General features: G+C 37.1%; 1 protein-coding gene across 5 annotated transcripts in view; it reads right to left on the bottom strand.

Annotated features, from left to right (window-relative positions):
* The window catches only part of tspan9a (tetraspanin 9a), a 165,363-nt gene that overhangs the window by 61,929 nt on the left and 77,909 nt on the right, over positions 1–25,525 (bottom strand). For 4 of the 5 annotated variants that reach the window (XM_017419038.3, XM_017419039.3, XM_017419040.3 and 1 more), the window contains one exon: positions 18,162–18,241. In XM_017419038.3, coding sequence (XP_017274527.1) covers positions 18,162–18,241 — 80 coding nt within the window. Of the gene's footprint in view, positions 1–18,161; positions 19,262–25,525 lie in introns of those variants that run through there. The other variant, XM_017419037.3, reaches the window with a different exon arrangement.

Raw genomic sequence — 25,525 nt, 5'->3', positions numbered from 1 at the left:
AGGCTTCTCTACAGTGATTATTTGTACATGGCATTCACAATTTGGGATTCAAACTGTAAAAGCACTAGAATACTACTGGGAATTATATGTTCAACAAATACACTTTTGGTTAAATGTCAAAATTGACAATAAATAGATAAATAGTAATTTTTATTAAATACTGGTTCCTTGATAAGGGATTGTTTTATTGCAGGTGATCGCTGTTTAGAAAGCAGGATCAATGCACAGTCCATGTTGTTGTTTTTTAATCCAGTACTGTGTACACTTCGCAAATGAAACTCATGGGTTAAATAAATGCCTGCAGCTAATCAGAAACATTGTTCTGCCAACAATATATGCCGACGTAGCTTTCAATATAGTGGCTAGAAAATATTAAACCTTAAGAAAAGAAAAAAGGTATGTCTGTCATTTCAACATGAAAAACTAACTGATCACTATATCTGACCTAACCAGTTTTATCTGAAATCCTTAATAGTAGCTTTGGAGATCTTTGCAAAACTATAACATTTTACTGCAGTCACTGCAGTTCCTATGATAAACTAAACTAAATAGTTTATAGCAAATCTGAACTGACATACTGAAATGACTATTTTCCCACACTAACTCAGAACTTATATAAATTACAATTTTAAATTTTCATATTATTATTCAATGACGCCATTGATACTGAACTTTAATTTCACTGTGGCTGTAAATCAAGGTTTTAAGTAATCAAGGTAAGTTATTTCCATTTATCAAGGTTTCCATTTTCTAAAAATATAGAACCTGTTAATTCAGTAAAAAAAAAGTTTAAATGAAAACAACAACAAAATCTCTATTCACAGAAATCTAAAAGACCACTTAAGTTAAAAGTAAAAGCAAGAAAAGACCTATTCATTGCAACTGGCACTGTAGATGTCACATTAGAAGCCTGCTGTCAATTCTGACAAGCTAAATATTTACTGGTCATGAGTAATGTTCCTTAAAATGAGAAAATGAAACCTGACACTCAGGCCACATGAGCAAATAGCTGTTTAGAGTGTTCAAATCATTCAGCATGAGACTTCCCTTCATATTTGACACACCTAATTGAAGAATGCTTCATGGAAATAATACAAAAGGGTTGAAATGTTGGGAAAAGGTATAAATCAATACTACAAAGAGAACATGTGTTTTTAACAGCTGCATGATATAAAGTATTTCAAATTTAAACCAACGCCACATCTGGCTCTTAGTGAAAGTGGAAACTGTGATATTCCAGACAGATAGATACAGTTTTTCCATTATGTATAATCACTCAGTGAAAAACTAGATAACAACTGTGCATGGAAAAAGTCACCCAGAGGTGAAGATGATAATAACCGTAACAAATTTGTTGCTGATGTTTGTCAACTCTAATTCAGTGCAGGTTCTCTGTGCTCCATCACTGTAAAGTCTGCAGTATTTAAACAATAATGTGGTGCACATCAGAGAGAGAGACAGAGATTTACCAAACAGATGACAGGTAATAGATTTGACAGAGAAGCAGGCTGCTCTAAACATCAGTTCCCAATGGCTACTCACGTAACTGTTTCGCTTCCCCTCCACATTTATATTGTAAACACTAGTCTCTTCTCCAGCCTCTTTGCTCCAATCTCTCCATGCAGGGACAGCTCATCACCCAGAGCAGGCTGTCTCTCTACAGTAGCTATCAGCTTTGGCTACGTCTCATATTCCATTCAGACACAGTGGAAGGAAAAAAAAAACAAAAAAAAAACAGGCTTCATGTAGCAGTTTGGGTAAACAACATCTGACATTTTAGATAAATCTTCAGCAGAAGCTAAAGAAATGACAGGGGACAATGTTTATTGTTTTATTCAAAAACAGTGTGTTTAATAAAAAGCTCTTTGTGGTTCTGAACAGTTGGATTTTTTGGACACTTATCTTAATTAATTTATTGTTTGATACATCAAACGCATGGAAAGCTAACCACAACTCTGATATAAAGTATTATTACCCATATATATGGAGATGAATGCAAAGGGAAGATGTGCTTAAATAGAAAAGATAACAATTTATTGTTTAATAATAATAGACAAGTTACTAACTTACCCCGAAGATACACTGTTCAGCAGTTAAATAGCCGACAACGTTCATGACAGATTATTAAATTACATAAATTCTAAACCACACCACCTGAATATTTTTGCATTGTTTCTGTAAAATATTTTGCACTGGCAAACATACATAGGTGCAGTTATATGTATGAAAGCTCAATATAAACTGATATTACCCCATAAAATGGTCAGGTTCAGCTAAAGAGGGTTATTTTGGTCAAATAACTTTTCAAGCATCTGTCTCTAGCTCTCTTTGCTTGTTCACATTTGATGGTTTCTAGCTTCAAAATGAACAAATCAACAACAAACAATCTGAACATGAGATTCAAACTTCACAAAATTCACCCTTCATAGAGCCAGGCAATTTCTGTAGAAGAAACCATGTTTTTGCATTGGCTTTGTTCAATTAAATCAGAACTGATCTATTCATATTAACTGCATGTGACAGAGTTGCAAATCATAATAACAACAATTATAATGTTGTTAAAAAGTTTAGTAATTTGGCAATAAATGTTTTAAATTAACTGAATGGAAATTGTCTACATAACTGACACACTTTGATGTTCTTAGGCAGAGTTGTTTTTCTGAGTGTGTTTATGCAATATATAAGTGTATTTGTGAACAGTCTTATTTCTTTTCTATTGTATGTTGTAGCTTGTACTTTTCACACTTTATCAGACTCAAACAGAACCAGCTCCAAAAACTTTCAAAGCACAATCTGATCCTCTACCGACCGAGCATTGTTAAAAGAGACAACAAAGCAACTTCTTCGCAAACAAACATGAATCAATGAACAGCTTTAGTGGCGAGGGAGCCGCTGCTTAGCACACAAGAAAAAGACTCAGGACAAATATGGTACAAGCCAGAGAACAAGGCAAATAACTTTTTTTTTTTGTCTTCTGGAGATTAATTTTTAACTTGGAGCGGTGGGGCAACTCAGCAGAGATAACAAAGCTGACAATTCAGAGGTTTCCTGATAGCAAACAATGTACTCCTACTTTCTAATGACTGCTGTCAGGACACAAAAAGATCCTATCTGCAGCTGAAGGCAGTTAATTGACGAAACAAACCTCTCAGCAAACCATTCCTCTTGGCCTGCACATAATGAAATTTGCCATATAAAACTGTTTATTTGACTGCCTTGACCTCCCTCACTCTGCATTTCCTGTGTATTGGAAGAACATGCACTGGGATGATTGTGCAGGGATGTAGATAATATAGAAATAGTTGGCAGTACTGCTAAGCCTTATTCCATTACAGCATGGAGTCACTGAAGCAAATAGTCAAGGTGCAGTGCATGCAGGGTGGCAAAGAAAATGGCAATTTGCTACTTGTGTTATTAATACTCAACCAGCAACAAGCACTCCAGGAGGATGTAACAGTTTATGAGCAACAGCCCCAGAATGATTTACATAAGACTTTATGAACAATATAATGTAACTGAGGCAAAAATATAGTTTATATATTCACCTCGAAAGTAAGTTGGAAAGTGTTTTACAAAAGAAAACAGGTTCACTACAAGCAAACTTACTTTATCAATTACAAGCTTGTCTTTATCTAAAGAAATACAAAAAATAAAAAAACCTAACATAAGTTGCAAGTCAATAAAAATATACCCAAAATTGGGCCAAGATTGGGCCAGACTGTGTTTCTTCATAAATTAAAGCACATCAGACAGAATAACCAGACAGTATTTCAACAGGTTTGTTGCTCCTCCTTGTTTGCGCCTCTTTTTCTCCAACTTTAGCATGCAAATATGCCTCCTCAGAGTGGGCTTATTTACCAAGAAATGATTCAAGAGTACACAAGTATTTAAACAAGTGCAGCACAGGGTATCTCCCAAGTAGGTCACATCAGATGGATACAATGAGCGTTTGAAGAGCACTTGTTAATGAAATGCAACAAAGACAATCATTCTGTTTCATCCTATACACTCCGCTTCTCATCCCCAAACAGGCATCCTTAAGAGGGACATGTCCCTGTCTGTCTGTGCACATGTGGAACTTTAAGACAAAACCAGATTGGCTGGATCTGTTAATTGGCTCCATGGTTCCCAGTCTTGACATGTTGTCTGGCATGTCCATCTTCTGTCTGCTTTGTCCTCTAATGATTCTTTAACCATGAGGTTTGTGTCAGATAATAACAGAGGGACATGTCTGCTAGTCTCCATGTGTACCACACAGGTGGTGCTTCTAAAACTCTTGTAGTACTGTCACTGTATCACCAGTGGACGGTTGCCAACAGATAGCAGGCCTATCTCATTTAGACAGGAACAAATGTGCCAGAGGATGAAGCTAAATCTGATTCCACCCATAATGACTTATCATTGTGTCGAGAGGCGATTTCAAACTAGGTTTGACTCAAGAGCTTTTACTGTAGTAATATTTATGAATGAGGCTCAAATGACCCTTTTTTAATGCTACAAAAAAAGAAGGGATTTCTTTTTAGAAAGGATTAAGTTAGATTTCATAAATTAATTTCCCAAGCAGTAAAAATGTCTGGGGTATGTGAAGGTCACTTTATTTTTCTTCTGTCTGCTCAGAATCAAAAGGCTGCTGGTTCAAGGAAAGTGTGTTTTAGGAAGCTACGGCACTGAGTCTCATTCATTTACTCTAAACTTTTATAGAAACAAGAATCCTTCATAGGTAATCAATATGACAAGGGAACAGACAACAATGAGGGCATCCTGATCAGCGTAGGTGACTGAGTTTAATCAGCTGCTAAATTAAATGCTTTGTTGAGACCTCACATTTGATATCTGATGTTAAGTTGCAATTCAAATTTTTAACAACTGCATAATTTCCCATTAAGTCAACTGTCTTATCCTATAGGACCAATTCCACACCAGTTAACTTCTAAAGCCCCTCTTATACCCACTAACTACAATCACATGATACTGGTAGAGGTTCTCAAATGAATAGAGAGATGTAAACTTCTGTTCACTGGAAAGCAGTGGAAATAAATAAGTAAGCACTTCCAAGAAAGAAAAGAGCAACCAAGTGAGGCTGCATGTTTTCAAAATAGATGACACCAAGTGGTAAAATTTTTAAAGCCTAAACAATGTTAGCTTGTTCATGTGACTCATTACTAAGCTGTACAGTCATTTTTTTATTTCTAAGCTGAGACTGAATCATATAGCATGGATTTTGAATAGAAAAGGCTATTTTACTGGGAAGGTTGAGATAAAGGTTGTTTTTTAATGAAAGAAAAATGAAATGCATTGTCACAAAATTGTTCCACCTACTGTTTTTTTCTTTTTTCATTTATTTGCACTGTGTCACCAATTATACACTAAAAGAAGGAAATTTTAGAACAGATTGGGATAAAACTAACAATAACTGGCTTGATGCACAGCAGGTTATACTAGTAATCTCCCAGTGACTGATGGTATTACAGCAAAATAATTAACTGGGAAACTTTTTTTTTTATTATTTTAAGATGCAGAACAAGAAATCAAGTATTTGGGGTATATGAATTCAAAAACACGAGTATGAATATATATGGGTTTTGATTTCCTGACCTGCATGCTTAGTACGATGGAAGTCGTTGGATGCATAATCCACAAACATAAACATGTTATTAATAAAACGCAGGCATAACATGCTCGTGCTTCCCTGCATCGCCTTCATGCTCACCATCTTTGCAAGCTCTAGGACAGTGAATCTCTAAGGACACAGCAGCCTGCATCCGAGATGGACTCAGATATAATGAAAATGCGGATCCCTGTAGATGCGCTCTTTCTCTCTGTGTAAATAGCACTGATGCAGAGCGAAAGTGTTTCAAAGTATATTGATGTTTTGTTTTTCTTTTCTGCCTGAGCATATCCTCTGCAAACAAATGTGTTTGTGAATGAAGTTACTCTTGTCTCGGATGAAAACAGAAAGAGATCAATGAGGAATTTTCTGGCCGATAAAGCCGACCACCCACCACAATTAATATGAGAAATGCTGGATATACTGGATCAGCAGCTAAACCACATTAATAAAGTCATATTGGTGTAGACCAGCATGAGCTGTGATAGCCTCGGAGAAAAACGTTTCACTATAATAGTCCCAATCATCTACACTGAAAAACAGCTTACTTGAATATTGGAAAAAAATTAAAAGAGTCTTGCTTTGGGAAAGGTCATTATTTGTAAGTTCAAGGTAAACTAAGCCATTAAAAAAAGATTTAGAAGCAAATGTGGATTGAAAAAGGCAAGATTAGAAAACCATTCATCTTTATAACAAACTATAACATAATAAGAAACAACAGGAAAACATGCTGCAGGACAAAGTAAGCACATCAATAAAAAATGACCTGTAGAAAGAAAAAGGAAAACATTTTTTTTTTGTTTCCCACTGACACAAACAGACATATGATTTGATTAACCAATCATCAGGCTCTTGATAATATTGTCAGGTCAAATCATAAAACATGTCATTCTTCATATAAGAGATATGACCTGCATCGGTCCTTTTTTTTTATAACCTTCACATGGATGTTTGAAGACAGAGCACTGTTTTGATCTGATTTCACAATTCTTTCATTTTACCATGTACTAAAGGTTACACAGATAAACATAAAGCTGGCAAAATAAGAGAAAGTGTCTTAGCAAGGTGTGTCATTAAAACAGCTATGGTTTTTCCTATAAATCCAAGTGTAGCATTACTGGACTTAAAGACTTGGGCATTACGGAGGAATAATGCAGACAATGAACCTAAACTCTGCTTTATGTACTTAGCACAACTAATCAGGCTTGGGAGTTCTGAGCCTTCGAAAGGAAAAAATACATTACAGTATTTTATTTGGTCAGTTTATTGCAACTTTTGGGCTGCTGCTCCCCAGGAACACCTTTATTAACTTTTTATCCGTTTGTCTAATGGCTATTTATTTTTCTCTTTAGCTCTTTCACAAAAGAAAATGTTTTTTTTTTTTATTTTTCTGTAAATTACTGTTTTTCTTTTTTTCCTAAAAGCAATTACTGTAGATCTGATATATGGCCAACCACAACATTTAAACCACTGACAAAATGACTAACTGAATATATTTTCCTTTGGCCAACTATGAAGCATTATGATGTTCATCTATATGTGAAAATAAGCTTGAGAACAGTTAAATGCATAAGGGACTGACTGATTCTGGCAAAAGACAAAATGTGATCATTAAAATTAGAAAGCTGTCCAATAAGGAGCACCATCTGAAAGGTCAACAGGTTTATAGATAGCAAAGCCTCACTAATGTACTGCATGTAGATCAAAACAAGCTGTAGCCTTATACAACAGAACTGTTGCTGCAGTACAAACTGATGAAAGTCTCTCTGCTGGTTGTGATGGAAAAGTGTCAGAACTCAAATGCATCACTGTTCGCATTCAGTAGAGCTGATTAGTGTCCAGTTGGTTAAAGATGACCACCATTCACTGCCAAAAGTGCCAACAATGGGCGCATGAGTACAAGTACTGCACCATAAAACAAACAAAAAAATAAAAACTATGGCCAAGTCTAATAATCATATAGAAAGATGAGTGTGTGTTATCATTTAACAAGAGATGACATCAGGATCCATTGTTGGAAGAAGTCAGATTATTTTTTGGACTGAAAATTCTGGAATATATGTGAAAGTAGCTCCTAACTTTTTAAAGACAACCTATTAACTGATTGTTTGGCAGTTGAATGGTACAGTAGATAAGGTATCCACCGCAGGAAACAAAATGTTGAGGTATGGCATGAGGAATTTAACTAAGACTGTTGATAAACTTGATAAACAACTTTTTCAAACTAAAGTACAAGCAGAGCACCTGATATAATTGAATACTAAGTCAGCATTATTTAAATAAAGGATTTGATGCTAATGTCTTAGTGTTTGATAACATGGAATATCTTTAAAGGTCTTGAAGCATAAGACTATGAAATATGCTTTATAAATAAATTTTCTCTTAAAGTACAGTGTAATACTAAGGATGAATCCCTTCATAATGTTTCCTGTTTGTTGTGCGATAGCAAGAACTCCAAGGTTACAGACTGTATGCACTCTGCCATAATGTTATGCACTTTAAGGACTATTATGTATTATTTGCATTTAATTTTAAGTTTTGTAGTAGTGCAAACTTGTACTCAATCATATAAACTCTTTAGCTTTGAGGTAAAGGGTCAAGCGCTTTACTCTTTTCTAAACTTGGAAAAAAAAGAGCTTCAAAGAAAGAAAAGAGTGCTGTGAGATGGCACAACAATTTAATTAGGGCAACTACTGCATGTTCCTGCTGTTTTTTATGCTAATTTAACTACACAAGAAAAAAAACATGTTGTGTATAACAAAGAGTAGTAAAGAGCAAGATCTGAGAGTGGGGGTTAGTCACCTCTTGGGGAGCTGTCATAAGGCATCAGCGTATTCACCTCTCTTGCTTCTGGGTAGAGGTCCCTCTCCTCCCTCCCTGCTTTCATGCTTCACTTCTTCCCACCCAGGAAATGGACAGCATTTTAGGTTCTGCCAGTCTGTCCTCTCAGAAGGGAACTAGGAAAAAAATATGGCCAGCCCCATCTGTCCTAGTTCACTTGTAAACTGTGCTTAAGATAGAGAGAGCAACCAGTGTGAGCACACTCAAAATGTGGGCATGATGGAGATCTAAAACCATGACAAACAAACAGCGTCTAAAACAGAAGGGCATTAATGGGCTGACCCTAAAAACGGTGATGTGTCCTTTGCTGAAATGATCGCTGGGTGACTCAGTGATGGGGATTTGTTTCACCGTACTCCACCGATGAGTGCATACACAGGCAAAAGCAAAAGGTCCATGTTAGTAATTACTCTGCTTCAGGATAAATGAATGAAATCATGAACTGAACGTGGCAATGGCCACATAATGAAATCCTCAAATTAGATTCTTTCCCCAACTTTGGTCTGCCTACACCAAGCTTTGTCCAGACTTACTCTTGTGTTTCACGGCCATCTGGAGACCCCATTACTGAAGCCTGGATGACTTAATAAGAGAAATGAAAATATCTGTATATAAATAATGACTTCTGATAAGGAATGGAAATGATTGACTGAGAGGGTTTGTAAACCAATATCTCACCTTTTTTAGCTTTAATTGATAATTTACCACAATAGAAAAATGTGAAAAAAATACATCTATACAATTTGTAAAAATAATTTAAATGCAATATTAATACTCTATTCAATTTTTAAGAAATACTTTGAAACAGAGGTTAAACTTAAAAATTGCGTACTTGCATAACAGCACCCAATACATTTTGTACAAACTGAACTATGAAATAAACTGTAATGAATGAAGGTGTAGGGCTATTCCTTTAGTGTATAGCACATTTTTAAATACCCTCTGATAATTATTATAGTTGAAGATGTACAATAATTAACAATTATACCAAATGGCTCTTGCAATATTACTTTGCAACACAACTGTTATATTTTTGCTAAAAACTCAGATCAGAGACACACCTCTGTGTTCCAGATACAATATACCAAAGTGATGGAATGAGGCTAGATTTCCACATTTCTTTTTAAAACAAGACTTTGCATTCTTCAGGCTCCAAGACTGCTTCCAATTTCAGGCCACATAAAAGCCTGATATCTTAGAACAGACACGCAAAACAAACTTTCTTTCATGTCTACAAATACAACTGGTAATTGAAAATTTCTGTAAAATAAACAAGTGGAATCCAATTGCCTTAGCTGTTTGATAATGCTGACAAAGTCAGGGGAACAGTCCAACCCACAGTCATGATAAGGAAGAGGATGAGTCCACATGCAGGGAAAACAGTAATAATGCCTATTAGGGTTACACAGTCTGTCAGTCAGTTATCTCAGTACTGTAGTAGTAAAGGATCTCGACTGCTTAGTGCATCTCCCTCTTCAGGGAGAATATCAGAGCCTGTTGTGAGCACACCTCATGCACATCAAATAAGAGCGAAGCTCAGATTGGATCAGACATAACGAGAGCACAGCAACAACCTGCTTTAATAGAGATCTGGGTTTCTTTCTGAAGACAAAAAAGATGTGCCATCCATTTCAGGACACAGCAAACAGCTGAGTACACTATCCCGATGGGTTGAATTTTGCAATATACAGCACAAACTACACAAAACGGCTCCATTAAAAAATAACAATGAACGCATGCAAAGCACTAACAGACAATCATCCAGCTGTCTAATGCATTTTCACCTAGAAAGCTGCAATATGTTGATTTTATGACTGAGATATAATCCAGTAGTAATCAGTGATGATTTAGCTAAATAAAGCAATATATGCCCTAATGTTGAAAGCATAAAACTCCCTCTCATTTGTCAGCACTAACAATGAAGGGTGCAGTGTTGGAGCCCTGCTGGAGCTGTGTCCTGAGCACATTACAATTCAAGTAATGAATGTCAGACTCCCTGACCCAAATTTAAGACGACACATTTAAATATACACATTCAAAGTCAATTTTTATCATTTATCCATCCATCCATCCATCCATCCATCCATCCATCCATCCATCCATCCATCCATCCATCCATCCATCCATATATTTCATGAGCCTCTAAATATTTTTTAGACAGGGAAAAAAAAGCCATTTGGATGCTAAGTGTGTTGTTTGCGAGGCATTATATTGGGAAAAAAGCAGGCACTTCTGAATCAACTAAGTTAGAGGTAGACCCTTGGGAAATTGGTCTTGCAGTCAGTTATTGATGCATCTCAGCCTACAGGTTATAATTTCTGGGAAGTTTGGGTGACAAGCCTAAAACAGCAAATATATATATATATTTCTGGTGGGCTAGATGCAGCTGCAAAAGACTTCTGACCTAGCAAGCTGTTGTAATAATTTACATCAACACTTTACTGGCGACTGGTGGTCTTGTGGTGGAAAGAAGAAGTGAGGATAGATCTTGCACTAGTTTATAGCTACTCCTGGAGCATATAATAAAAATGGCTGAAAACATTATTTGAGAAAATAGTTATTTGTTGGATAGCACAGATGACGCTGCACCAAAATCAGATAATTATTACAGAGATCATTCTTTGGCCTACACAGTACAAACATGATTTTTATGGATGTCTTGAAAAGGCCAATAAAGTATATACAGTATTTTACATTAAAGGACATACATATAGTGTTTGTTTCAGAAGGACTCCAGCAGTCATAATAAAAGCTTGTACTCAAATCATCAAGGCTAATGAGTTATTATGTCCATGTTGCTCTTATCTGGCAATAAAGAGTTCTTTGTCTTTTAAGTTAAAAAGGCATATGGGAATCCCTCAGGGTTCTACATACACCATCTCTATCTAGAGCAAGGACACTATTGGTTAATACAAATAAGGGAAGAAACAGGGCCAAAGTGCCAGTTGGGGTGCTGAAACCTTTGTTTTTTTGCAGTTACCAATTTCTCAGTTGTATCTAGTCATTAGTGGTCCACACACCTATCACAAGCTGGTGATAGAAACAAAATATCAGTTGTCAAATTGTAAACTCAAAAAGAGGTAGGGAGAGCTGGAACATTCACTATGAAGAAGAAAATACTGTATTCATCACTTCAAAGGATTTGTCTGACAGAATTACAATTTACTGTTCAAAATAGAAATTTTAAGGAATGATAGTAGCTAGGGAGAGAGGGATGGCATGCAGCACAAAATGACGAGCTGGGAGGTAAACTCTGACCAGATGCAGCACATAAAGAACTCACTCAACCAGTTGGGTGGTGCCATTTCCTTTTAAATTTAGAGCACATGCATCAAATACTCAGGAGACTGGCATCTATTTCTATTTTTCATATTATGAAAAAACATCCCATCGTTTTTAATGTTATAAATGTTATCACAATATACCCAGTATATTTTATTTTATTTACATGCCATTTTGTTTTCAGAACTTAAGTTAATTTTTCTTTAATCTTAAAGAAATATGAAGAACAACACTGATTACCAAGAGCAACAAAAATTCACGAAAGAAAAATAAAAAAAATAAAACAAAACATTGTATTCCTGCAGTGTCTGTGGTTTAAATTAAAGGGCTCAGTCACTTTGCTCTAAATTGCCTCTCTAATAAATTATTAAGTTACTGTAATAACACAATGCATTTTTAATTTCTTATGACTTAGTGTCATAACCGTCCTTTTACAAAAACAGCAACTGAATGATGAGGTCTGAAGTACAGCCCATTCAAGCGATGATCAGAGATTGGCAAAAAATCCCCTGCAAAAGCACTGCCACTGCATTCAAGTGTAAAATGCACCTTCAGTTCGTCTGCTCTATTACCTCGATCCCCAAGAGTGAAACACAGCATCTCCATATACCAACTGATCTGCAGCATGAGCTAATGAGCTCAGAGGCACTACACAACACGGCCTGGAAATCGAAGCAGCCGAAGAGAGACATGTAAATTAGCAGAATCTCCCAAATGATCCACTGGACAAAAGGAGGCATATGGAGATATTTACCAAGCAGGTCAGCCAATCCGAACCAAAGCGAAGCGTTTTAACAGGGAACACTAATTACAAGACTTGATTAAAATAAATGCAAATATGATGAGTCTGCAGTGAAATTTCAAGATCAGATCCTAGAATATTCACACTACAAAACATTTGATCAACTAACTTAAAGTGCACATCTTATGATTGTTTGATTGACCAATTAATGAGAACCCATGTGTGCGATAACAGTGATCAAATTGACTCTGCAATTGTGCAATAGTTTAAGATAAATAATTTATCTGGACATACCAGTTTAGACTTAAAATGTATTCTGCCACTTCTAACTTGTTTGAGGACTAGCCTTTCACAGATGTTGGAACATATTAAAATGATTTCATATATACAACAGTCTGACATATATAGAGCTTGTTTCATCATGCATGCTGCAAACACTCATTTATGCACTCAAACCCTTGTTTTACTTGACAGTGACTGATGGAGCTTAGCTGCGCTTTTTGTTACAAAAAAGAAAAAAGAAAAAGAGCAGTTCACAACTGTAACATGGTTTCTTGAACTAATAAAGATTACTGAGGCTTTCATGTACCAAAATGGAGAATGAAAAAGGCAAATTACTTCAGCACCTTAGACTGTATTCCCAGGTTGTGCCAGTCAAAGGCGGAAGCAAAAGAACAGCTTGTACAAAAATGTTTATGAAGTTTCATGAAACAAAACACAAACTTTCACTCTCGTGTACACATTACAAACATTAAATGTCAAATTTAGTGATTCAATCGATAGGGAGGCTAATCTGCTGTTGTCTTGGACCAAATGGTTTAAAACCCTGCAGCAATCCCTTAAGTAAGCACAGGAATTCATGAATGTTAAACACACTTGGTTTTCTCCATTGCACCAAAGGAGCAGCTTTGATAGTACCCTTCTTGTATTAGTAGGATAAGACTGCTGAACTGACACTTTGCCTTTCAATATGAATATCAAATAAGAATTTAGCGTTTGATATGGCACAATAATGGCACAGCTGGGATTGGCTTATTAAGCTACTGTACAACTTATCTTTAACAAAGAAAACAAATTTGTGTGTGATGTTGCTTGTGACTTGCAGAGGAAATAATTTTTTTTCATGCCCCCTTTTTAAATTCTTGCTTTTAGAAGCACACAGTGCCACTGGACAAGATAAATACTTGGAGCAAAGGACAATTGAATATTGAACTGAAGGGCTTAATAGTGGCTGTTGTGCATACCAAGAACTTACTACAAAATAAGAAGAGGAAATCCTTGCTCCCAGCAAGAACAGCAGAACTGATATGCTCTCAAGGCTGACACCAAAAGGACTTAACATCAATTGCCCTATCAGGCTCGTCCAACACATACTTTTTGAAAGTGTGGGTAAGAAAGCGAGCACAACAGATTCTCTTCCTAACTAAACCACATTCTTTGTCACACATCACACCACAAAGGGCATTTGCTTTGATGATGCTGGCTTTAGCATAGAGCTGTCCTAAGGAGCTGTGCTCTCAATCCTTAACTGCACAACCCAATACTGCTCTAATCTGCCCGAAACTCCCCCCTACAGCTCAGACTCTTCTAATCCCTTATAAGAAAGAGGAGCCAGATGGTCATGAACAACTGCTGTGGGGGTTAAGAATGAACGTATGTGTAGAAATGCCTGAAGTGCTTGCCACTGTTTACATTGTGCTTTAAGTTACCAGAGTACACAGCTGATGATGAGTGGGTGATAAACGTACTTTGGAGGATGGCTGATATCTGTGTGTATCCACAGCAAGTGTGTTTGTGTATGTGCAGACAGTCAGATAGAAGCTGCCCCTGCTGAATTTGGTATCCGGTTACTGCAGCAGCACACCATTCCTTCGGCAGTCTTGAGATGGGATGACAGACGTAAAGGGTCAAACCTTGTTCCAGCTTCGGTAACCTTGTGATTTTTGGAGTGTCAAAGCATAGTCCCAGGAGTGTCATGGTACAACATGCCTCTCACCCTCATTGCTCAGTCCTGGAGTGCTCAGGCACCCCATCCTGACCTCTCACTGATGAGTCATCCCATCATTCCTAGCTCCACTAACCTTTAAATAGGTAAGCCACTGCCCTAAAATCTGGAGTTCCAAAGGTCCCAAATGAGTTACAATCTGTCACATGTTGATGGACCAAGTCATCACATTATCCCACTCTTCTTATAAAGCTTTAGTTAAACTTTCATTAATATGAGTTAGTGTTAGGGGGGAAACAAGAGCATGATTCTGTTGGAATAGAAGGAAACTTGAATGTTAAGTACCTTTTGTGGAAACACTACCTGTATAATATTTCAGTGATTGCACAGCAGGAAATGAGCAGCACTGACACACAAGCACTAAATGTGGGCCTTCAGCATGCTCTCAGGGCACCTCTGAAGCACTTTCATTATGACCAACAAGTTAGGAACCATGTACATTAAACATCACCAACTTTCAAATCTAAAGCTTCTTTCCCACCTCCTTATTAGTGGAGTGCAGTAGCCAGTTATTAGCAGGAAGATTTCACCACTGAAAAGGGTTAAGCACAAATTGAGCCTGGAAAGAGCTTAGAAAGTAAAAGCCTTCCCACAAATCTCTTGTGGCTGGCTCTTAAGGAAAAGTGGATATTAATGACCTTGTAACTCTTGCTAAAAATTGACTTGTGTGTGCTCTAAGGCATTCAAGGAGGCCAGGATAACTTACAGGTACCTGACGGTGTTCCTGTGTTGGTGTCAAGTGTTGTATAGGTTCAAACTATATGTTGAAGTCAGTGCTGCAAGAAACAATACGTGTTCATTGACAAAGTTAAGTTTGAGCATCGTTTTAACTTCAGATTATATTTTAGGAAATACATACGTGAAGTGTGCAAAGACAAACTTGTTTTGTTAGTCCAAGAAAGGATTACAATGAAAGTGATACATCTTCTAATCAGTTTCACAAATATCTTGCAAGTTTTGCAAAAGTGAACCATCTAAATAATAGCCATGTTGCCAACATACCTTTATTTCTGTTTATGATTCACATAAATTAAAATAAGATTAATTTATTTAGTTACAAATTTCTAATTTATCTAACTTACACTACAAAAATTTTGAATTTTGATTATTTTATTTTTTAATAACAATTTAAAAAAATGCTTGTTCTAATATTGAAAATCTGTGGATCAATCATTTAACTGACTAGCCATCCCATTTCTAATGTAAACAGTAGCCAAGTTGAGGCTGGACCACTTACTTGGATTCTACTGACTGAGATGAAAACCCAGGTAAGTCAATAACTGCATTAATGAATCCATCATGAACTAAGATTTATCACCTTTTCATTCTCCTAAATAAACATTGACATAATATGAAGGACACCAGATAGGCTCTGAGCCATTTGTATGTCTTTGCCAATCACTCTTGCCTCTGTCTCTGTGGACTGACTTTAATATGAGTATGAAATGAAGACATCATCCTTCAGAAGCAAAAAGGTCCAGAGCTTCAGTGACAAACAAAGCCAGTATTGAAGCTTTAAGCTTTCATAGATGTGGTGGGCATCTGGACAGATTTCCATTTGTCTGTAGGCTGGGGAATATATGTGTTTATAATGTTGGCCTGTTCACAGCTGGGTCAAAACTAATGCCACTGATATGCCCCAGTTAACAGGGCTCCCAATTCAGTGATACTGTGAGAATGGGTTGATAGAGACTCAAGCGTTGAGATATTTTTTTACACTTTACGCTTCAGTGAATTCACACAAAAGACTTACCCTCATAACCTATAAGCCCTATAATCCATTCTGTAATCATTCCAGGGATGCCCACTATTACAATAAATACCAGTGCATGAATACACGCAGTAGACATGACGTTTTTCCGTGAATAAAATCTATAGGTGAGTATATTTGCATGCTGACATTTATGACTGTCATTACTGTAAACACTATACTTACAAAGCAAACATGTACAGTGCCTCGGAAAAGTATTCACCCCCTTGGATGTTTTCCCCTTTTATTGCTGTCATGAATCAGTCATGATCACTATAAATTGGCCTTCTTTACAAAAAATATTAAAGGGGACCTATTATGCTTCCTTGAACAAGTTAGGATAAGTCTGCGGGCTATACAAAATATGTTCAATACATTTAATACACAAAATCATTCTCAGATATTGATATTTCACCTGATGACATGAGTCTCTAAACAATCTATAAGAACTGTAGTCGAGTTTTCTTCAACAGTGGTTTTCTGTTTGCCACTTTCTAATAAAGCTTAGACTGGTGAAGAACCTGGGCAACAGTTGTTTTATGTACAGTCTCTCCCATCTCACCTGCTGAAGCCTGTAACTCCTTTAGAGTGCTCACAGGTGTCTTGGTGGTCTCTCTCATTATTCTCCTTCTTGCTCAGTAACTTAGTTTGTGAGGACGGCCTGCTCTTGGAAGCTTTACATATGTTCCATATACCTTTCATTTCTTGATGATGGATTTAACAGAACTCCCGGGGATGTTTAGGGCCTTGGAAATAATTTTTTTATCCATCACCTGACTTGTAATTTTAAATAATATTTTCTCTAAGTTGATTTGGTATTACTCTGTAGAAATTTAGTTTCACCTTGACACTGAAAGTTTTTTTTTGGTTTTTGTTTAAAAAAAGGCCAATTTATAGTGATCATAACTGATTTATGACGGTAATAAAAGCAGAAAACATCCAAGGGGGTGAATACTTTTGTGAGGCACTGCTTCTTTAGTTATACTCATTACATTTTCATCCATCTATACATCCATTTCTTTACCCACTTCTCCTTTCTGGGTCGCAGAAAGCTGGTGCTTATCTCCAGCAGTAAATATGTGAAAGGTGAGTTACACCCTGGACAGATCGCAAGACCATCACAAGGCCACATAGAGACAAATCATTCACACTCTCACTCACACCTAGGGCCAATTTAGAGTTACCAATCAACCTAATGTGCATGTTTTTAGTCTGTGGGGGGAAACTGGGATACCCAGAGTAAACCCACACATGCATGAGGAGAACATGCAAACTCCACCCTGAAAGGCCCCAGCCAGGAGGCAATCCTGTGACCTTCTTCCTGGGAGGCAACAGCTCTAACCACTGTGCCCGTGCCACCCATTATGGTTTTAAAATGTGTCTAAAATCTTCAGTGGCTCTTACACTGATTTTAGTTTCATCAAGAGCAAATGACAATACATTAAAGAGTAAATGATAATGTGTCTCTTTGAAACTATTGCTGACCATCAACTCTCTAATACACACCAGGGATACATTATCACTTGCAAACCAGAACATGCATTTCAGCTGCAAGTCCACTATAAATCATAACCATCATGAGTGACCTTAATGACCACCCCATCGTGCAAAATACAAAAGAAGACCTGGTGGATTGCCACTGACTTTGTCACTGTACCCAAGAATAGCAACTTGCACAGAACAGAACAAGCATAAACACCCTGATGTAATTAGAAACGCCTGATTGCCCTGACAGCCATCATTTTGTCATAAAGTATCATTGCCTAAATAACATTTTAAAACATTTAGTTTTTACATTTTTTGTAAATGTACCAAATCACTCATGCCAGTTTCACTTTGTCAGCTGAATCTTGGAGCTAAACAGCAATAACATCAACAGGATCAATGGGAGCAAGTACGCCAGGAAAAACAAAAAAAATAATGAGCCACTTACCCAGAAGATAAGGTTGAAGATGAACATCATATATTTCAAGCAGCACAAGCAGCCTCTCGCCATGTTGCACTTCTTGAATTCTAAAAGGAACACAAAGGATAGATCCAAATAAAAGACTACGTATTTGCTGCCTTTGGGTGAGCTGTATTTGTTGTTAGTCTTGTCTCCTGCGCCGGCGTCAGCTGCCGCTCCAGCTTGTCCCTGCTGTGCGTTTTTGCGCGGCCCCGTTGAGCCGTAGAAAGCGCCGGCAGTGAAGCCGCGGCCGCCAAACGGGCGGCCAGACGTGGAGGCTTGAGGAAAATCAGAATCACGGCTATCTACAGATGGGCTACGGTGAATGGCTGACTCCTCACTGCTGGACTTCTCCATGCTCTAGGGCTGCAGCTGCTGATGAGGGGAGCTTTGACGCACAGTCTAACATAGTCTCAGAGATAACAGGACAGAGCAACTTGCCCTCGGAATCTTCACTTCTTCACACTTTCGAGCAATAAAGGAAAAAGGCACAATGCTTTACAACTGCATCTACTTCAAAAAGTCCCCTGCAAAGAAGTGAGTTGAATTGAAATGCACAGGCACTTCTTGCAGGTTTACAATAAGTGCCCTCTGCTTAGTGCTGCTGCCTTGCTGTGATAATCCTGAAGTAAGCTGTGCCGGAGGGTCCGATGAAGAGCATTACCCTTGCCTTTTGACAGGACTGTGCTTCTAGGAAGAAGTTACAGCTACTCTCCTGTAATATCACTCTCCTCCTGCGCTTCTTATTGATGTGCCTGGATGTTCCAGTGGGAATGAAACCTCAGTGAGTCTCAGCTGCTCCACGATCTCTTGCTGACCGGGTAACTTTCCCCCCTCTTTCCTCTCCTCTTTCCACTGCCCTGCTCCTTCTCAGTCCTCCTCCTTTCTACATGTGCTGATGCACTCTCTCTTCATGTGCTCTATCTCTCTCTGTCTCCTTCTGAGAGTGCCTGTCTTCTCTAGTGTACCATTCTGCGCTCAGCGTCTCAGTCCTCCACACCGCCTGCGCTCTGCTCCCCCAATAGCAGTGTACTGGCTGATGTGCTATTATCGGCAGACGCAACTAACGGGCATTCCCTATCTCCCAAGAAGACCGCTGCCCTCCTCCCCCCATGTGTGTTTCCCTTTCTCTCTCTCTCTCCCTCTCTCCCAGCCCCTCCCCACTGCAGAGCAAGCAGCCAATGCAGTGGCTGCATTGAGGCCTGAGCTCCTCCTCTCCACTCCCTGTGTCTTTATTAAGCTAATCTCTGTATTTGCGTTGACTATACATCTTCAACAATTTCACCTCTAACAAGGGACTTGAAAACCCAAAAATAATTGAACAACATGACACAAAGATAAATCAGGAAGAGTGAAGGTAATTGTGTTGTAGATGAGCATAGCATTGTGTGTTGGCATAAGTTGCAGATGACAAGCATAAACTGCCAATTTGCTAATAACATTGACAATCAAAATTTTTAACATGCCACATTTTCAAATAATGCACTGATATGTAGGATTTAGCTTTATTGTTGATGCAATAAACAAGCAAAATCTGATACCAGCATTTTTTTCTGAAATCAAGCAGTAAAGGAAGTGAGAACAGCACTGTCATGCTTGTAATACGGTGTTGTACTAGCTATAGGATCTAATATGCCTAGAGATACACATAATTATTTACTTCCCTCATTAGACAACAAGTCAATTAAAGTATAATTGCCTTTATTGACATTCGTTTTTTTTTTTAAATCCCATACTGTGTACTACAAACAGGACTAAGATTCAACTACACATTCTTGGACTATAGTAATTGGTCATTCAGTGGAGTGTTGGTAATGGACCTGCCTAAAGGCAGATGGAGGGAAAACTTTAACTATGTCTTCTAAAAAGTAAGTCCAGGAATACCCAACTGGCAAAGACTGCATCAGTGTTTCACAAATGTTGGGGAATATGCTGCTTTTAAGATGCACAGGTTCTGTGGCCTAGAATACAACCTCAGGCTTTTGCTTTGATTGATTTAGAAAAAAACATACTTTTAGAGTCATATTTCTCTGACATTTGTTAAATGAAATTTTCTGAACTTTTTCAAAGCAATCTGACTTTCCTTTAAAAAGTCAGAAGTGTATTCTAGCTCTACGCAGTAAACGCTGCTAATTCCTGTTGATGGTTGATATATTAAAAATAATTTTACCAGCAAAAAGACAATAGCTCATTAATCAGCTGACAACACCAAGTATCTGCACAAGGAAACATGGAAAATAGACATGATGAAGATTTATAACAGCTATGACAGGATAGATGGGGGAAGGGTAGTATAGACAATGCAATTGAAAAACAAAGGTTTGAGGATCTAAACTGTTTGCTAATTTGTCATGCGTTTAGTTTTTGTTTGGGACTTTATAAAATAATGCAAAATTTGAAAAAGTCTGGTAAGTGTAATAAAAAATCAACAACAACAAAGAAAATGATGCTGACCTCACATGTGGAACTTTTGTCAAAAATCAGTGAAGGGTGGTGCAACCATTAGTCACCATCGAGCCAAACTCCACAGATTTAGTGGAAATTAATAAATTGTTTGTTAGCTATTTTTGAGAACCATCCCACTGAACCTAACAGTTAAACAGATGTGGATTGCATGTAAGATAATGTATGATTATGTTGTATCAGACCTTTTTAGTGCAAAATAATGTGTTTGAAGAAACCACAGTGCCAAAGAAGATAATTTTAAAAGTAAAATCCAAGGTTTTAAAATTAGACAATTCTCTATATGGTAAACAAGAAAACAAATTTAATCAATTTTGGTGTTGCACAGTAACAAGGGCACAGTAAAGGTTTACAATAACTTGAATTGTGTGCCAGCAGGGAATAAAAGCTTTTTCATACAAGGTAGGATTCACTGCAGCATAATTTTGCTTTGGGGATTTCATCACATTCTGATACTTTACATTGAACCATAAATCCATCCAACCATCCATTAATTTTTCTTTACAGGCTTTTCTTTTTTGGATTGTGGGGGAGCTGTTGTCTATCTCCAGCAGTCACTGTGTGAGAGGTGGGAAAAATCTAGAAAAATTGCAAATTTATCTAAAATATTTGAAATCTTATAAATGCAGAAGTGAAACAGAAGCTTTTTACAACTTCTTTTGAGTTACCATTTTAAGTGTTTTTGATAAGGTCGGAGTGGGGATTCTATTAAATTCAAATTCAAATTTGTATATGCAAATAATAGAAACTGAACATATGGTTCCCTGTACTTGTGTATGTTTTCTCTGGGTGCTCAGGTTTCCTCCCACAGACCATAAACATGCATGTTAATTTAATGGACAACTCTAAATTGACACAAGTGTGAGTGAGCACATGCATAGTTGTCTGTCCTGTTTATCTCTTTGTGGCCCTGTGATGGCTTTGTAATCTTTCCAGGGTGTACCTTGCCTTATGTACAATGACCACTGTAACTGCAACAGCTCCCCCGTGATACTGCACAGAAAAGCAAGTAAAAAAAAATGGATGGATGGTTCTTGTTTACTGAATGTATAAGTCCTGGTCTTTTAACTTGAAATATCTGCTTGAGGCATTTTATGACGGATGTAAAACAACAGCTGATCTCTGTCCAATATTTTTTTTCGGTGAACTGAGCATAAAATGAAAAAATGTTTCTAACTTGTAGTTTAACCTGGGGTTCATGCATTAGTCGATATTTTTTGTGGGGAAAGTGACAGCAGCACTTCAGAGAACTCTCCGCTCAACTAAGCAACAACAAATACAAAAAGTTGTAAAACTTCAATTTTAGAGTCACCAATTTTCACTGAAACCTTTTGACTAGATAAATTATTTCTCTAACACTAGATCAAGTTAATAAAAACCTGTTGTGAAATAAGAGGTTCAGATAGATTTCAACTTTAAAAAGTTCCAGCAAATTGTTTTTCATTTTACACCATACTTACAGACAACAGCAATATTTCTGTTCCCCACAAATGTGAGCTGAATCAGTTTTTTGATTTCACATTTGACAAAAACAATAAGAGTGTTTCCCTACATTTATCTGAATAATTTAAGAAAAAAACGATTTGTCAATGACCTGCAAACAGGAAGAAATAAAGTTTACAAACAGCGGTTTGCTTCTTTATTCTTGCATCCACGTTTGGGTCCTGACCTTTGATAAAAACACATACCAAAAAACACAGGTTATGATAAAGTCTCAAATAACAGAGTAGTGTTTCAGCTTTAGTTTTCAGTTTTTAAAAGTGTAACAAATTATTGTCTACTCTCTGAGTGTAAAAAATGACTCACACACTGAGAAAGCGTCACATAAGCTTTTTAACAGTTAATTTTAGCCTTGACAAACAACCTTAAGGCTCATTATTCACACAGTTCCACCTTTCAAGATTTGGTATTAGCAATTGGCAGTTGTGATTATATGTGGTAAAGAAGTTTTCAAAGTGACTATGACAACCAAATATAGACATAAAGTGTTCACAGTTACAAGCGTTAATGCTTCCTGTCAGCCTTTTTAATTATTCCCTGATGTATAAACAAAGGCAATAACTCTAACTTAGCATATTCTGCACTGGTGATGTTGCCTCTCAGGGTAACAGGACATTACACTCCTGCATTAGGTATAGAGGGCTAACGCAAGAAAGAACAGGACATAAAAGAGTTTTGGCTTTGAGAAAAGGTAACAAAATATGTAGAACAGCAGACAAACAGTCCAGATCGTCTGAGCATACATGCAACTTAGGTTCATTTCTCAGTCCAGTTTCATTCTGCTCATAAGTGCTGAGGAAACCTAGCAGCTTTTTTAACCTATGCATGAAACAAATAGAGAAGTGAAGACATTAAAGCCTAAAGGGAACTGGGACTATTGCAAATAACGTCCGACAAGGGAATGGAAGGAAAACACTTAATCCTGCAGCTGTGGTAAAACACCATGGCCAAATAATGGCACACTAAAAGAAAACCAAAAAGGACAAGAAATTATATAGTTTGATTTGATTTTTTCTTTAATTCATCATTGTCTTTTATCTTTACAATTCTTTTGCTTAGATGCTTGATTATTATGAAAAAAAAAGTCTTTCTTTCAATTTGTTATAAGCTTGATGACTGAATTTCTTTACAGGTCCAAAATCTTCAAATATGCCTCTAGGAAAAGTTCAAATGTAGCTGAATAATTGTCTGTCAGAGTTTAGGCCAACAAACTGACAAAGTAATGCATTTCATAGGAAAATATCAACACTGTTTTGAAGTCTTTCATAGTCGACTATTAATTGTCTGTGACTCACCCATTGAAACTGAATTATAAAATTATAAAAGCTGGAAGATGTTTCACACATAATGCTGTCTGTTATAACCAAATGTTTTTTGTTCTTTTTTCAATTTGTACACAATATATAAATGCCAGAAAGACAATTATTATTCTTTTTTTTTTCTTATTTTATGCAAAAAAAAAATGAGCTGCATTCCTTTGATCTGTCAATCCTAAATCATGTCCTGCAGAAACATGATCTGTTTGTGAATGCACTATCAAGGCCTGAATATAGGGATTAAAACTACAAAAGGTTTCCTTCCACAGAGTATGTCACTGCCAGTGACCATCAGATCCTCTCATGGCCATGCTTGCTTCTCCAAAAACCAATAGACATCATAGGCAACATGTAGATGTAAATTAGAACCTACATAACAACACTTCCAGCGAACAGAAAACATGTTTGCACTGAATGATCAAAGAATGTGCTATGGTGTAGAGTTGACCTAAAGAAGTTATTAATCCTGTCTGTCTCATCTACCATATCAAATTAAACAAAGATGTCCAGCTGGTTTGATATTTATAGTTCTATCTTGCCCTTTTATGATGATCTGAATATTGCTCTTCGAGAAGAGGCTGCCCAACAGTAGTGCCATTCTTCAGTCATTCTTGGGTGATTTGCAACCAAGAAGTCAATAAAAATGTCTGGAAACGGTGTTAATTAGGAATTCATTACATCAAAAGTCCCTGAAGATCAAACTGCGGTAGTGTGTGGGGTTTGCTGATAATGGCATAAAAACTGAAGAGGATCAATCACTGCTCCTTAAGGTCAAATACTTTTAACACCGACCACATTTGGGAGTATCAAGTTATGTTCATGCACAATGATAGACCCTGCTTTGTCAGGAGCAATTTCATGCACGTACTTGTTTTATGAAATTGCACTTTTGTAATGATGTATTTGCCCCCTCAAGCAGGAAAACCCTTGACTGTTCCATTGTGAGAAACTGCATTGAATTGGAGGAAGATTTGTGCCTCTCTTATCAGAACTCGATAAAAAAAAGGACAAGAAAAGAATTTATAACATATCCACAGAGGTGTGCACAGAAGCACGCACAAAGCCAAAAAACCCCAGAGAAGCCAATCTCACAGCCAAAGCCCAATCTAAACTTAATTCCTGCAAGCACATCTATCAGGGCAGTGGGATATAAGGTAGGACACAAGAGACAGGCAAGGTTTTACAAGTACAGAGAGTATACCCCTCTGATTACAGGCTACTACATTAGCATTTAGATCAAAAAGTGTTTCTCGCCATTGAAATGCAACAAACTATCACAGCGCAGTAAAGTCGTGTTCAATAAAGGCCATCACAGAGGGGTCAAATGCCTGTCTGTGGCAGGACAATATATGAATCCCTGAATAACCTCATAGATAAATCAAGAACAGCTAAGTGCTCCAATAATGTTGATCAAAAAAGCAGAATAGCTTCATCCACCAATGCCCTATATGTTTTATAAAATATTTAAGAGACTCATAACTGTGCGAAAAAGAAAAAATGTTGGCAATATCTTTATTCCAGTTTATTGGGTGTGTGTGTTGAAGAACTCACTGATCCCAGAGCATGGTTATTGATCTAATAGGTCTGACTTAATTAAACTTGAATGCACTGCTGTTTAAAGGTTTACTGAATTTCTACTTTAAACTGGTGTATTACAGGTTGTTTTAATATGGTAAAATGGTGGCAGTTGGCTTTTTGGTTTCTTCGTTCATCTTTGATAGAAAACTAAAAGCTAATATAAATATCTCTAGAGAAGCCAGCCAAAGAGGACATCTCTGAGAAACTACATTTTGATGCTATGAACATTTATTTTATTTACCATCTATTGTCCAAACTGGATAATTCAGAGCCAGTTGTAGGTCATTAAAATGGATTGTTTTATTACTGGTATGCGGAGTAGTGTGTTATTGCACACCAGTTATACACAGGGTGTTGTCACCTGACATACAATACTGATATCAGAAAATTACATTGCTCATTCAGTGTGTAAATGTTTCACTGAAAGGCAGGAAAGTGGAACAGTCAAAAGTTTTAATTACACACATGATTAGCAAATCAACACAGTGTTTCAAA

The sequence above is a fragment of the Kryptolebias marmoratus genome, linkage group LG11 (genome assembly GCF_001649575.2).
Source record: "Kryptolebias marmoratus isolate JLee-2015 linkage group LG11, ASM164957v2, whole genome shotgun sequence".
NCBI lineage: Eukaryota > Metazoa > Chordata > Actinopteri > Cyprinodontiformes > Rivulidae > Kryptolebias > Kryptolebias marmoratus.
This window is presented reverse-complemented; position numbering and strand designations above follow the sequence as displayed.